General features: G+C 67.0%; 1 protein-coding gene across 2 annotated transcripts; it reads left to right on the forward strand.

The window, feature by feature from the left end:
- BGN (biglycan) lies at positions 638–14,040 on the forward strand. Of its 2 annotated transcripts, XM_003135475.5 has the most exons (8): positions 638–945; positions 9,624–9,875; positions 10,049–10,161; positions 10,644–10,857; positions 11,216–11,326; positions 11,573–11,666; positions 11,784–11,922; positions 12,982–14,040. In XM_003135475.5, exons 2-8 carry the CDS (start codon positions 9,635–9,637, stop codon positions 13,177–13,179), a joined length of 1,110 nt encoding a protein of 369 aa, XP_003135523.1. In that variant the 5' UTR covers positions 638–945; positions 9,624–9,634; the 3' UTR covers positions 13,180–14,040. The 2 variants fall into 2 exon arrangements, with proteins under 2 accessions (XP_003135523.1, XP_013841982.2); XM_013986528.2 differs by having other exon boundaries at positions 789–945; positions 11,573–11,922.

Genomic DNA, 14,257 nt, shown 5'->3' on the forward strand with positions numbered 1-14,257 from the left:
TGTCCCAGGGGACCTGCGCTGCCCGATGAGCCAGAAGGCTGACTCGCTCGCTCCTCCTCTCTGATTCAGCTTTCCCACTCAGCTTGGCGTGGGCAGGCCAGCTCGGGACGACCCCAGAATCTGTGCTGCCTCCTGCCAGCCCCCAGCTGAGTCGCATCCTGAGATCACACAGACATGATGTGTTCTTCTTTTTTAGGGCAAAAAGGCCGGAGTGGGGGCAGGAGGTGGGGCGTCCAGAGTGCCCAGGAGCCTAGATCAAGCCCTTCCAGAAATCCACAACAGCTGCCTCCCCAGTTCCAAAGAACCACCTCCTTTTCAGGCTCGGACTCCGGGAAGGCTCAGGATAGAATTCCGGGGGCCACTCACGGGACTAGCAGTCAGAGGCCACCTCCCCCTCTGCCCGCCAAGCGCCAGCGAGCCAGCTCCCGCCCCTCTCTGGGCCTCAGTGTCCCCATCCGGACAATGGAAACTTTGAATCTCTGAGGCCGCGCCGGCCCAGAAACGCTAAGGGTCCTCGTGTGAGTTACAGTGTGTGTCCTTTCTCCAGACGCCCCAGGGCGGGGAGGGGGGAGGGTCCTGGGGGGCGCACGGGGAAGGGGAGTCGCTAACCCCGCCACCGCCGCCGTCTACAGGAAAATTGCTCCCTTTGAAGCTGCCAGGGGGGCCGGGAAGCCTGCCCCCTCCCTCCCTCCCTCCCTCTCCACCCTACCAGCCGCCTCCCTCCTTTCCTCCCTCTCCGCCCCCTCCCCGCCGTCCCCTCCCAGTCGGCCCGCCCGCCCGCCCAGCCTTTAGCCTCCCTCCCGCCGCCTCTGTCTCCCTCTCTCCACGAACTGCCCGGGAGTGAGCAGCTGCTCTCCGACGGCCTGACGGACGACGGACACCCGGACTGCCTGATCCCCGAGCCTGCCAACCAGCCAGCCTGCGCCCGGCCGCTTCCCTCCCCAGGTAGGGCCCCCGCGCAAGCCCCGCACTGGCCCCGCTGCTCCTGCCCGGCCCTGAGCTGCAGCCCTCGCGGTCTCATCCCTGGATCTGCTGCCCCTCACTGTCCTCGAGATGGCCTCGACCCCGCTCCCCCCACGCTCTCCCTCCTCGTCCCTACCCCGTGCCCCACTGCCCCCGTTCCCGCTGCCCCCTTCCCACCCTCTCCGCCCCTAGCTGCTGGCCGATTCCCACGCACTCTGCAGGCTCCCGGTCCGCGCCCCTTCATCGCCACCCTGCGGCCCCCTTGGTCCTTGTCCCATTTCTGCCTCTTCTCCCTTCCCTCCTCCGGGAACTTTCTCCACCCCTCCCTCTCCCCCGACCCAGCTCAGCTCGGCTGCATGTCGTCCGCCCTCCCCGTCTCCCCCCCAGCGCTCTTCTCCTGGCTGACCACCCCACCCCCGCCGCCCAGGCTGGGTGGCTGGCACCCTGGCTCTGCCCATGGCCCTCCTCCTTGACTGCCAGTCCCGCTGGCCTCGCTCTGCGCTTCGCACCTGGCCCTGGTTAGGAGGACCCCGGGCACCCGCCCGAGCTCCGCTGGGGAGCAGTCCCTATGGCACCCTGCCTCCACCTCGTCAAGGTGTGGGGGCTCTGGGTGGCTCAGTTCCCTCTGTCCCCGGAATCCCCTTGGATCGGGGCTCCAAAGGAACAGGGTGCCGAAGGAAACTCCAGGGGCCCCAGGGGTAAACAAGAGGACACCATCCTCCCAGGATGGGCAGCTTCAGGGAGGGGTGAGGTTCGAGACTCCCAGCAGCAAGGTTCTCCCCCAGAGCCCTTTGGGAGGGGAGGCGTGGCCCTGCTGGTCCCACCCCGTCCATTGTACAGAGAGGGCAACTGAGGCCCAGACAGGGGCGGGGAACAGCCCACCGTCGCACAGGCAGTCAGGGCAAAACGGGGCCAGGACCCAGGGCTCCTGACTCACAAACCTAGCTGTTGACCCCCTGGCACCCAAGGAGCCCTCCATGACACTCGGGTGTTGACGAGGAAAGCCACATGCCATGGGACCTGCAAGGGACCCAGGAGAGAAGCAAGGGAGAATGCAGCTCCCTGGGTGTGCCACCCAGGGCCCTGGCAGGCTGGGAGATGGGGCACCACCCTCGCTGCTGCCCCATGGGCGGGGCTGCGGCCTGGGCACTGGGCGGTGAGAGCTTTCTGAGCTGGTCCCGCTGAGTGGAGCAGAAGGCCCAGGCTGCTCTGGGGCAGGGCAATGGGTGGGGGCAGCGGGCAGTTGAACAAGCTTTGTCAGGGATGCTCAGGTCGCTGATGTGGTGGCCAGTCCCATCCTCGGGGGCTCCAACTGTGTGCCCTCACCTGGCCCTGGCCGGCCACCCATCGGGATCGATGCGACAAACTGGAGGTGCTCAGGCCCCCTCCGGGCCAGGAAGGAAGGTTCCCAGGGATCCGCAGCCAGGGGTGGGGGCTCACGAGGTGGAGGAGGCGTGCGCCTCGCGTGGACGCACGTGAGCGCCTCCTGGCGACACGCAGCCACCTGTGCCCTCCGCACGCAGGGAGGGCCGGTGGTTGGGCAAAGGCACCTTCGTACGGAACTTGCCCATGTCCGGCTGTCGTGGCCCAATGTGGGTGAGCCTTTGAGCACAGGGCTCTGGTAGAAAGCCAGCCAGCAGCTGAGTGGCTGCCCTGCCACCCTGGCTGGCCCACCTTCTAAACCCAAGGACCCAGGTCACAGGGGCATTAACCATCCTACGGCTTTCGTGCCCTGCCCTGGAGCAGAGACGCCTGCGTAGATGGGGGGTCTAAGGCCCGGCCCCTTGGCCGATGGGTCTGGTGGCAGTTTTATGCTGGCCTATTTTAGGGGCTCAGAAAGGTGGGGTGCTGGGCCTCTAACCGTCTTGTGACATACGAGCTTTGGCCCGAATTCCTACCCAATCCCACCAGTGGCCCTGGCACCTCAGCAGAGCGTGAATGGGGAAGGCCAGGAGGAGAGGGGATGTCCTTTCTTTGGCAATAATCTGGAGTCACTCGAGACCACAAAGTGTCCCTTCCAGCCCGGCATCAAGTCCCAGAGGATATGGAATGAGCTTGTTTCCCAGGCCCGCCCACTGCCGGCCCTCCTCCCCCCCTGCAGCACAGCCCTGCAGCCTGAGAGAGTGGCCAGTCCCCAGGGCCATCGTCAGAGCATGTGAGCCGCCCGCGGCAGCAGCCACGAGCCCAGACTCCCAGCAGGGCCCAGCGCTGTCTGGCCCGCCCCCAGGCAGGGCCCCAGCCCCAGCTCCGGGGCCTCCGCAGCCGCATGTGCTAGGCCACTGGGCCGTTTGTCCACTTGGTGGCGTGTCTGGGGCCCTCCCCTTCCTTGCTCTTCTGCCAACACCCTGGATTGTTAGAAAGATCTTCCCACACGCACCTCCTCATCAGGGTCCCCAGGGTGGGACAGCTTGGTCCCTGCCCTGAGCTGGCCCCCTCCCCACGCCTGTTGGGTCTGCTGGTGGGAGGGGACACTCCCGCCCCAGGGCTTCGCTCAAATCGAGGGGCTGGAGGGTGAGGGCGGCTCTGCTGGGGCACTGCCGTGAGCATGGCGGGGAGCGCGCGGGCCTGCTGGCTCTGCCCCCTCCCGGCAGCTGGAGCCCGGGGCAGTCAGCGCCCTTTCCGTCCCTTCTGGCCTCTCGGCCTGGATACTGGGGCCCACACCCTGATCACCCACAAACCCTTTTCTATGAATCCCATTTTTGAGGAAACCAGTGGGGGATGGGCGGGGGGACTGCTTGGGGGGCGTGGGAAGGGGCCACCCTGGCCCCAGGCTGCAGGCCCACTGAGGCTAACTGGTAGCCCATAGCCAGACCTTTCTCCAGCCTTCCAGAAATCATCTCCCCACCTTCCAGATGGGAGGTCCCGCGGTGAAGGCCCACCTCCCATCTGCGACTCCGGGCTCCTGGGAGCCCTGAAGCCCCACCCTGTCTGCTGGGGGGTGGGCCCTTCCCGCGGGGGCTGTGGCAGCTGCCTTCTTACCCAGAGCCCACCAGCCTCAGCTCTTCCGCATGCTGCCCGACCCCCACTGTGGCCCGCAGAGCAGCACCAGCTCGTGCCCCTTGGCGGCCCAGCATCACTGACATTCCCAAGCCTAGGGAAGGTGCCAGGGACTCAGATGACTCGTGCCTGCCCCCTGTCTATAGTGACACATCTCTCAGGTTTAGGGGACCCGGGGCTCTATCCTGCCTCCACGCACCCAGCTCTCCCGGCCCACGATCCGAGGCAGGACAAGGGGCAGTCGCGGCTGGGAGTGGCTCAGACTCTTAACTCAGAAGCCACCCCTGCGTCTCCCACACAGCTGCCTCTGGGGGAGTCAGATGGCCAAGTGGGACATGGCAGTGAGAGGCCTGAGTGGCCGTGGGATTAGGGGTTTGGGGACCAGAAGTAGGACTTGAGGGAGAAAGGCAAAGGGCATTGAGAGAGGGGCCAGGTACCTGGAAGGGGCTGCAGGAAAGAAACCTGGGGCCCAGGAGGGTCAGGGGCTCCAGGGCCCCCCTCCCCGAGTCCCAGCCGCTCTCCTGCCCCGGGAGCAGGGCCAAGCCCCTTGCCTTGGCCTGGCTCAGCGAGGGAGCAAGGCAGACAAGGCCCAGGTGCTGGGAGCCAGGCTGAGAACGTCTCCCTGTGGGGTCTGGCGCCTGCTGGGATCTAAAATGTTGGGGAGCCTCCCGGGCCAGGCTGGGATGATGGCTTTTCCAGGCCACTTCTCTGCAGCTGGAGGTGGAGGCAGCAGGGCTGGCTGATAGGTGTGCTGGGGCCGAGAAGCCGCATCTGGCCCCTGCCCTGGGGGCTGAGAGGAGCTATTGATGGGGGCAGCGAGAGAGATGCCAGGTTTCCGGAGGATTCATGATGCAAGCAAGGGGGTGCAGGACCCCCATAGCAGGGCCCTTCTTTCCACCAGTGTCACCTCCCAGCCACTGGGGGGAGCGCTCAAGGAATTTCCAGGGACCTGGGGGCTGGTCCCGCCCCCTCTGCAACCCAGGGAGCTGGGGATCTTGTGACTTTGGGGTCTGCAGCAGAGTCTGCAGTGGCACAGGGCGGGGCCAAACACACGGCAGGTGCAGAGTCCAGCCCTACCATTCCCTCGCTGCGTGGCCTTTTTTTTTTTTTTTTCCCCTTCTTTTTTTAGGGCCACTCCCGCAGCATATGCAAGTTCCCAGGCCAGGAGTCGAATCGGAGATGCAGCTGCCGGCCTACACCACAGCCACAGCAATGCAGGATCCTTAACCCACTGAGAGAGGCCAGGGATCGAACCCGCGTCCTCATGGATACTGGTCAGGTTCTTTACTGCTGAGCCACCATGGGAACTCCCCTCACTGCGTATCCTTGACCAAGTTTCGCGCAGACTCCTCTGAGCCTCAGTTTTCCCATCCGTCAAGTAGAAATGGCCCCTCCTTCCGGTCGTCGTGTTTCTTCAGTGAGTGGGAGGAGGAGGAGGGGCACACAGCTCAGGTGCCGCAGGACCAGGACGCCCAGGACTCCCGGCTGACCTTGATCATCTGCTGCCTGACCCCTGGCGTGGCAGAAGGCCGGCAGCTGGACCCTCCTGCTTTCCAGAGGTTTCCCAGCTGGGTGGGCGAAGGTGGACGGCCATCCGCAATGCTGTGGGGAGAGACGCCGGGCCTGGCCAGCCACCGAGGATCGGGCTCCCTGCGGGCCCCCTGCAGCCTCTGATGCCCACAGCCAGGCTGAGTCTGCCCCCGGAGGCGTCCAGGACCCAGCTCTGCCCAGTCACCCAAGCAGCACCAGGGCCCCAGCAGGAAGGAGCCGTCTGCCATGTAGCTGGAGCGCAGGCTGAGGCGATGGCTGTGGGCGCGGGGGGGTGGGTGCAGGACACAGGGCCCACCCTCTCCCCACTCCAGCCATCAGCCCCTCACACAGCCACACACACACACACACACACGCACGCACGCACGCACGCACGCACACATGCACGCACTCATGCACATAAGCTTCCAGAGACCCATGGATGGATGGCTCTCATCCCCTCTCTCTGGCTGACACCGAGTGCAGGCTAGAGTTGTGGGGGGCCGGTGGGCTGGGCCTGGGAGGGCAGTGGGGAGCAGCCGGGGGCCAGCTGAGTCCTGCTGGTAGAACCTGTCCTCTGGTGGACAGAGAGGAGGGAGCAGGGGTGCCCTGCAGTCCTAGGGACCGCCAGGGCTGGGTGGAAGGTGGCACGCGCGCCCAGGTTCAGGTCGGGCTGCTCAGTGGGGCCAGACACCGGGGCTGAGGCTGCAGGACAGCGCCCAGCCTCTGGCGTCTGTGACTTGGCAGCTGCGGGCCACACATCTGCAGATGAGCTCCGGGGCCTGCCAGACCTCAAGTCCCGCTCCCGCCGCCCTTGGCCTGCCCTGAATGCCTGGCACGGCCCCTCCATGTTCTCAGGGGCTGCCAGTGTGTCTTGTTTGGCCATGACCTGGAGCAATCCCGCTCGGAGGACTGCGCTGGCTTTCAGAGGGCCAGACAAGGAGGGCCCTATTGGGCGGCCGGCACAGGCTCCGGGCAGCCCGGCCTCTTCCCTCGCTCCCGCCTGTGGGCGCCCGGCCTGTGGCCGCGCAGCCATCACTTCTTCCCTGTCCTCTGAGGGGCGGGCTCCACTGAGCTCAGGGAACACTTTGATGGGGCTCGAGGCTCCTTCAAGTCCTTGGGGCCATGCCCGGGAAGGCTGATGAAGGGAAACCGAAGCCCGGGGCGGGTGGGGGCGGGGGGGCTTGCCCGGGGCCTCACAGCATCTGTCTGGGGGCCGCAGCCCCACCCCAGCCTCCACCGACGTAGGCTTCCTCCCCGGGCTATCTGCACACGCAGCCAGCCCGAGACCCCCATCGCCCCTCTGCCGTCTGACTTGGGGAAAGTTGGTTCCTCCTTCCAGACCCGGTTTTCTCTTCGGCGAAATGGAGGCACTCTTGGCGCGGGTGCGGGCCCCCCGCCCCGCCCTCATCTCCCTGCACTCGGCGTCGGGCCGGCCCCTCTCCTCTGCACAGTTCCGACCACTGAGTCTCTCGCCCGTTCTCTGAAGGGAAATGCGGGCTGTGCCGGAAAGCCCGCCAGCCTGCCCACTGCCTGGGCCCAGCCAGGAGCTGGGGAGAACCAGCCAAACCTTGTCCTCTGCTCTGTCACGGGGCCCTGGTGCAGGGCCTCCAAGCCCTCAGCCCCCCTCCCCATCAGAAAGAGCCTTACTCAGCCGGCCCCTTCCCCGCGCTCCTCCCTCAGCCTCTTCATGGGGCCCCAGATACAGCGACCTCAGGCAACCAGGCACAGCAGCCTTGAGCCGGCTCTCCTCCTCCAGAGGTGACCCGTCCCCTCGGGGAAGGACCCAGGAGCCCACTTGGGGCCCCAGTGGCTGTCCTGCCCTGGTTGGCCTTCCCAGCGCCCGTCCAGCCTCTCATGGTGGAGGTGCCAGACATAGGCCGCGGTCCCCCGTGGAGGCCCCCAGCCCCGGGCCAGTCCCACCAGGCGGCAGGAGGCCTGTCTGAGCGCCCCCTCCCCCCCACCTGGCCAGGTGGACAGTGGATCCCAGCGCCTCCCAAGGCTCCCGCAGGGCCTTCCAGCCTGAGTCATCCCCTGTGAGGTAGCGGCTTTGGCAGGGGTGCCCGGCCAGGGGGAAGCAGTCTCCTCCCTCTCCTGCTCCATCTCAGCCTCCTGCCTCCATCCTGCCCTTCCTGTTCTTTCCATTGCGCCTCCTCCTCCTCCCAGCCCTGGGCGTCCAGCAGCACCTGGGCAAGGCCCTGCGCAGCGGCAGCAGCAGCGAGCCTGGGAGGCCTAGGTCCACCCGGCTGCGCCCTGGGCTTTGCACGCTCGTGGGAAGAAGGAGGGACCCGCAGCCAGGTAGGCAAGCCCGGAGCCTTCTCCCTGCTCTGCACCATGGCTCCCTGGGGGCTCCCCTGGGCCCTACTGGACCAGCCTGGCACTGGCGGGACCTGGACTGTGACCATGGGCTCCTGAGACTCGAAGGAGCCAGGGCAGCAGGGTGCTGCCCAGCGAGAGGGTCCCTCACTTTGCTGTGCGACCTGGGGCAGGCAGGCAGCTTTTCTGAGCCTGTCACTGTGCGTTCCACACTCAGGAGGGCTGCTGGGCCTGCGAGGGGCACTGGGGGGCTGCTGGGCCCCCAGCCCCAGCCTCGCACGTGACCAGCTGGCGGCGGGGTAGGAGTGGGGGTAGGTGGTGCCTGAGGAGGGCGAGAGGGGGCCCCAGGATGGGGACCCGCTTGAGCCCGAGGTGCAGAGCCCTCCATGCCCAGCCAGGACCTCCTTCCACCACTGCAGCCAGGCCCGCTGAAGCCCTAAACCGCCCCTCCCCGGGCCAAGACGGGGACCTGCACCCAGGGCAACCCCAGACAGCCTGCGCCTAGGAGACCCATGCGGCAGGCACCCATTTCTATTTAACACATGGAAAAGTGAGGCTGGGGGAGGTGCTGTTGTGGCTCAGTGGTTAACGAATCTGACTAGGAACCATGAGGTTGTGGGTTCCATCCCTGGCCTTCCTCAGTGGGTGAAGGATCTGACGCCGCCGTGAGCTGCGGTGTAGGTCACAGACGTGGCTCTGGCGTAGGCCCGAGGCTACAGCTCCGATTCGACCCCCAGCCTGGGAACCTCCATAGGCCTTCCCAGTAAATCCGAGCAGGTGGGGACAGTGGGAGAGGCCGGGGCTCCAGCCTTTTCCTGACAGCATCTTTTGGCCGAGGAGCCGCCACTGGACGGTGGGCGACCTCTGCTGGAACAGGAAGGAGGCAGGCTGACGTGAGCCCGGGGGCAGGCTCGGGCAGGACTGCCCCCTCCCCGCTTCCCAGCCGGGGGGGCCTCCAGACAAGCCTGCCCCTGCCCGCCACCCTGGCAGCAGCCTGCTCCCCTCCGGTGGCCTCTCCAGGGGGCTGAGCCATGGGCAGAAGGAAGGGCGGGAGCCGACGCGGGAGCCCGGGGCTCTTCGGGCTGGGCCAGGGGAGGAAGCCAAGGCCCTGGGGGGCAGGGGGAGGGGCGCCCCTCCAGCCCTGTCATTCCACCCGTGGCCTGGGAGCACGCCCCTCTCCTCAGCGGGGCGCCTGGGCCTCACGCCTTCCTTAGAAAAACGTGGGTGTGCTGCGAGGGGGTTCGGGCAGGAAAGGAAGCGACTCGTGGTGGCCTAGCACATTCCCGAGTGTGGCCCCTGTTGCCCTGAGCTGTGGCACTGGCCAGGGCCACCACGCCATCTTTACATCTGAATTCTTCAAAGCCCGTGGGGGGAAAATGGTTGGCTTTCCCTCTCCACCTCCCACGCTGGCCTCTCTGACCCCCGGGCAGGCTGCCGGCTGACTCAGGGGTGTGTGTGCATGTGTGTGTGTGTGTGTGTGTGTGTGTGTGTGTGTGTGTGTGTGTGTGTGTGTGTTTGTGTGTGTTGGAGGGGTGCAGACTCTAACAGGGAAGGCACAGCGTTGCCCACGGGGGCCAAGTCCTGCCTGGGGAAGGCGGGGAGGAGAAGGAAGCTAGCGGCGCCCCCGCCCGGTGTCTCCTGCGGCCCAGGCCTCCCTCCCCGACCAGGGTCTGGCTGCCCTGGGTGAGGGATGAGGGACACGAGGCCGAGCCACACGGCACCCCAGCCCCCAGGCCTGGGAGCGCCACCGGGGAGGCCCAGAGCACGGGCACGGGGGCTGGCCGAGCCCTCCTGACGGCCCTCCTCGCCCCGCCTCCCAGGCACACCCACCATGTGGCCCCTGTGGCTCCTGGCGTCCCTGCTGGCCCTGAGCCAGGCCCTGCCGTTTGAGCAAAAAGCCTTCTGGGACTTCACCCTGGACGACGGGCTGCCCATGCTGAATGACGAGGAGGCTTCGGGTGCCGACTCGACCTCGGGCATCCCGGACCTGGACGCCCTCCCGCCCACCTTCAGTGCCATGTGCCCTTTCGGCTGCCACTGCCACCTGCGGGTCGTCCAGTGCTCTGACCTGGGTCAGTCCGGTGGGACGGACGTGGAAGGGAGTGGGCGGGCGGGCATCCTGATGGCGGTGTGGGAGGGCGGCCGTCTGTCTGCGCCGGGCGGTCCGTGCCAGCGCGCCCCGTGGCACTCCGGCGCCGTGGCCGCGGCCGCGGCTCCCGCGGGTGACGGCGGTGCTGGCCCCCAGGTCTGAAGGCCGTGCCCAAGGAGATCTCGCCCGACACCACCCTGCTGGACCTGCAGAATAACGACATCTCCGAGCTCCGAAAGGACGACTTCAAAGGCCTCCAGCACCTCTACGTAAGCCCATCCCGGCCCCTCCGGAGGGGCTGCGAGGAGCTGGCAGGCCCGCAGCCAGGGGCTGGGTCCGCCTGGGTGTGGACCCATGCATGGGATGTGCAGGCGGGTCAGGGGCACATGTGCGGGTGTCAGCAGCCAGAAGTGGAGGACAGGGTCCCCCAGCCCCACTCCCTCTGGGACTGAAAACATTTCGTCTCGTGGGTTCCTGCCAGCAGCACAGGAAGAAAGAGGGCATTGCAGCCAAGGCGCCAACGGGGAGAGCGGGCGGGGTGGGGCCTGAGCGCTGGCTCCCCGCGTGGCCCTCTGCCCGCGAGCACACCCGGATCGCCTCGAGGCCCAGCTGGGGCCCACACATCCGTGAAGCGCCACCATGGAGCTGGGTGGCACGGAGGGGGTAGGGAGGGAGAGGCGCGGGCGGGCGGGCGGGCGGGCGGGGCGGGGGGAGCGCGGGCGCCGTCACTCCGGCCCCCTCGCTGCCTCAGGCCCTCGTCCTGGTGAACAACAAGATTTCCAAGATCCACGCGAAGGCCTTCAGCCCCCTGAGGAAGCTGCAGAAGCTCTACATCTCCAAGAACCACCTGGTGGAGATCCCCCCCAACCTGCCCAGCTCCCTGGCGGAGCTCCGCATCCATGACAACCGCATCCGCAAGGTGCCCAAGGGCGTCTTCAGCGGGCTGCGCAACATGAACTGCATCGGTGAGCGAGCGAGGCCCGGCCCGCCGCGGGCCTCGACCCGGCGGCCGGCAGGAACGAGTCGGGCAGCAGGGCTCCTCCAGCCGGAGCCGCCGGGGGCTGGGCCGTCCAGGGCAGCCAGGGGCAAAGCCGGGGGCCTCGGGGACCCTTCTGGAGACTCGTCTAGAGGCATGCCCCAGAGCTGCCAAGGCACGGCGACCAGAAACCAGGGGCCTGCGGGGCAAGGGAAGGGAAGGGAAAGGGCCAGGACAGTCGAGCAGCCCGGGGCGGGGCCAGCCCGAGCCAGGAAGATGACCGGCCCCGGGGACATGCGGGCGGATGCCCAGCCCGAGCTCCAGGGCTGAGGGGGCCTCTCTCCTAGAGATGGGTGGGAACCCCCTGGAGAACAGCGGCTTTGAACCTGGAGCCTTCGATGGCCTGAAGCTCAACTACCTGCGCATCTCTGAGGCCAAGCTCACTGGCATCCCCAAAGGTAGGAAAGCACAGATGGGCAGCGGTGGGGGGCCTGGAGCCATCTGGTGCCTCGCAGCCTACTCAGGGAGGGCTTTGGCAGCGCCTCTCCCCACCTGGACCCAAGCTGGGCTCCCTGCTCCAGCAAGCTTGGGAGCGTGCACGCACCCACTTGCGTGCGCGCGCGTGCGCGCAGACACGCGGCACCGGCGCACACACGCGGCCTCCCCTCCTGCCTTCAGCTGAGAGCATCCTCTTTTCCTGGCAGACCTCCCCGAGACTCTGAACGAACTCCATCTGGACCACAACAAGATCCAGGCTATCGAGCTGGAGGATCTGCTCCGCTATTCCAAGCTGTACAGGTGGGCTAGGGGCCCGAGTGGGTGCCACGGCACCCCAGCCCCACGCGGCCTGTGGGCCCAGCCCCACCAGCCGGTTCTCCTCTGGCCTTTCAGTATATCCCATCCCCCCCTTCACAGGCTGGGCCTAGGCCACAACCAGATCCGCATGATCGAGAACGGGAGCCTGAGTTTTCTGCCCACCCTGCGGGAGCTGCACTTGGACAACAACAAGCTGTCCAGGGTGCCTGCTGGCCTCCCCGACCTCAAGCTCCTCCAGGTGAGAGCCGCCGGGTGGGCAGGCCCTGGCGCCGGGCTCTCTAAGGCTGGGGGCCGGGAGAGCCTGTGTCCCCAGGGCAGGTCTTCAGCCCGGGCCCCTCCTTGCTGGGGCCCCGCACAGGCCCGGTCTGGGCGGAGCACAGCGGGACCTCGAGGCCAGGACAGCCCTTCCTTGGGGCCGAGGATCCGTGCTGAGGAAGACGACAGGGAGAGGGGGGGCTCCCTGGGAAGAAGAGGAGGACGGGGCGCGGGCAGAGAGGGTTCTCTCGGGTGACTGGCAAGTCAGCCACCCGTCTGGGTGAGAAAGGGGGGAGGGGGCACACGGATCCGTGGCCAGACAGGGACAGTCCAGCGCAGGCAGTGCGCCGAGGTGGGGGTACCGGGCCTTGCCTGGGGTCCTCCCAGGGGCCCCTTTCCCTACCCGAGCTGTCAGTCACGCAGGCGAACTTGGCCTTACTTGGCCCTGCTCTGGGCCTCAGTCTTCTCCTCAGACCCATTCCCGTGTGCCAGGAGGCCCGCCCTTCTCCCTGTCCCGCGTGGGGACAGCCCACCTGCCAAGGCAGCGCCCCCTTGCCAGGCCGAGCGCGCCCCCTAGCGGCCGTGTCCGCTCCGCGTCCAAGGAGCGCTGCCCTGCTGTCCTTACTCCCTGGCCTCCTGTCCCCCAGCCTCTCCCATGGAGAAGGCTTTCAGGGACTTGGCGGGTGGGGGGGTGTGCTAGAGAGCCAATGCCACTGAGGCCTGGTGAGGCCAAGGTGCCCTCTTTCCCGCATGGACAGCCCCACCCCACCCCCCATGCCCCACAGACTCCTCACCTCACAGCCACCCCGCCTGAGCCCCTTATCCCAGCCCTCCGTCCCCCATCCATGCCAAGAGCCGCCCGACAACCATACCCGAGCCTCGGTTTGCTCTTGCAAACCGTGGGAGAATCACCTCCAGGCCCTCAAAGGGCCGCGTGGATGCAACACAAAGAAACGTGGCCCAGGAGGGGCTGGTGGTGGGGACACAGCCGGAGGGAGGGCGGGGGAGGGGCAGAGCCTGAGCGCCACCCCTCTGCCCCCAGGTGGTCTACCTGCACACCAACAACATCACCAAGGTGGGCGTCAATGACTTCTGCCCGGTGGGCTTCGGGGTCAAGCGGGCCTATTACAACGGCATCAGCCTCTTCAACAACCCCGTGCCCTACTGGGAGGTGCAGCCGGCCACCTTCCGCTGCGTCACGGACCGTCTGGCCATTCAGTTTGGCAACTACAAAAAGTAGAGGCAGCCGCCGCCGCCGAGGTGGCCTGGGCCGGGTCTCTGGGGAGCACAGCGGATGTCCTGATGGGGGGGGGGGTAGAGCAGGGGAGCGCCGGGTGCCCAGCCGCAGCCCACCAAGCCCCACCCTTGGTCCCCAGCCCCCATCACGTGCCCCCTGTCCCCCATCATAGCCATGCAGAGGCACCCCCACCAAGCTTTCTTCCCATTCACCCCAAAGCCAAATTGTCTGAGGCTCCAGTCCAAGGAACATTGTCCGGCTGAACACACCCCGCCTGCCTGCCACACCTCCCTCCTCGTGCCCTTCCAGCGTCCAACCCTCCTGCTACCCTGTCCTCCTGTGTCCCCCGCCAGCCTGCAGCCAGTTCATGGCCCATCCATCTGAGCCTCCCTGCTCTACAGGCCCCCGGCCCAGTCCTCTCCCTCTGTCTCTGTCTCCCTGTCTGTCCGCTCTCATCCTCCTTCTCGTCTTTCACATCCTCGGGCTGGGTCTGGTCCTTGTCTCGCTGGGTGGGCTGGGCCGTGGTCCCCACGGCCCCCCTCCCAGCCGGCCCCACCCAGGCCTGGAAGATGCTCGAAGAGGCCGGTAGGTGGAGGTAATGCGCCCCCTGCAAGCTCCATCTTCAAGAGGGGAGCCCTGGACTCAGCCAGACCCTGAGAGTCTGTCTCCTGGGAGGGACCAGCATGCCACTGGAGTCCCCAGCCCACTTGTCATGTCCCCCTTGCCCCACGATGGCTAGGACTCCCGTCCCCTTGCCTTCCAGTCCTTGGTGTGGTGGGGGTTGCCAGCGATCGCGCCCAGCTTGAGGAGGGGCTGCTTCTGAGGTCGATCGCTGTCTTTCAATTAAAGAAACACTGTGCAATACGTGTGTGTGCTACCTCTTGGCGTGGCCTGGGGACCCAGAAGAAGAGGGAGCCACGAGGGGCCGCTGGGGCCGCTGAGGCCGGCTCCCAGGCTCCGCCTCTCCGTGCCCAGGCCCAGCCTCGGGCTGCCTGTTGGCCGCTTCCCCTGCCTTCCAGGCTCGGGGCTGGACAAGAAGGCCCCAGGCGGCCAGCAGAAGGTCCCAGGGGGACCCCTTCTC

Source organism: Sus scrofa, chromosome X (assembly GCF_000003025.6).
Source record: "Sus scrofa isolate TJ Tabasco breed Duroc chromosome X, Sscrofa11.1, whole genome shotgun sequence".
Classification (NCBI taxonomy): Eukaryota; Metazoa; Chordata; class Mammalia; order Artiodactyla; family Suidae; genus Sus; species Sus scrofa.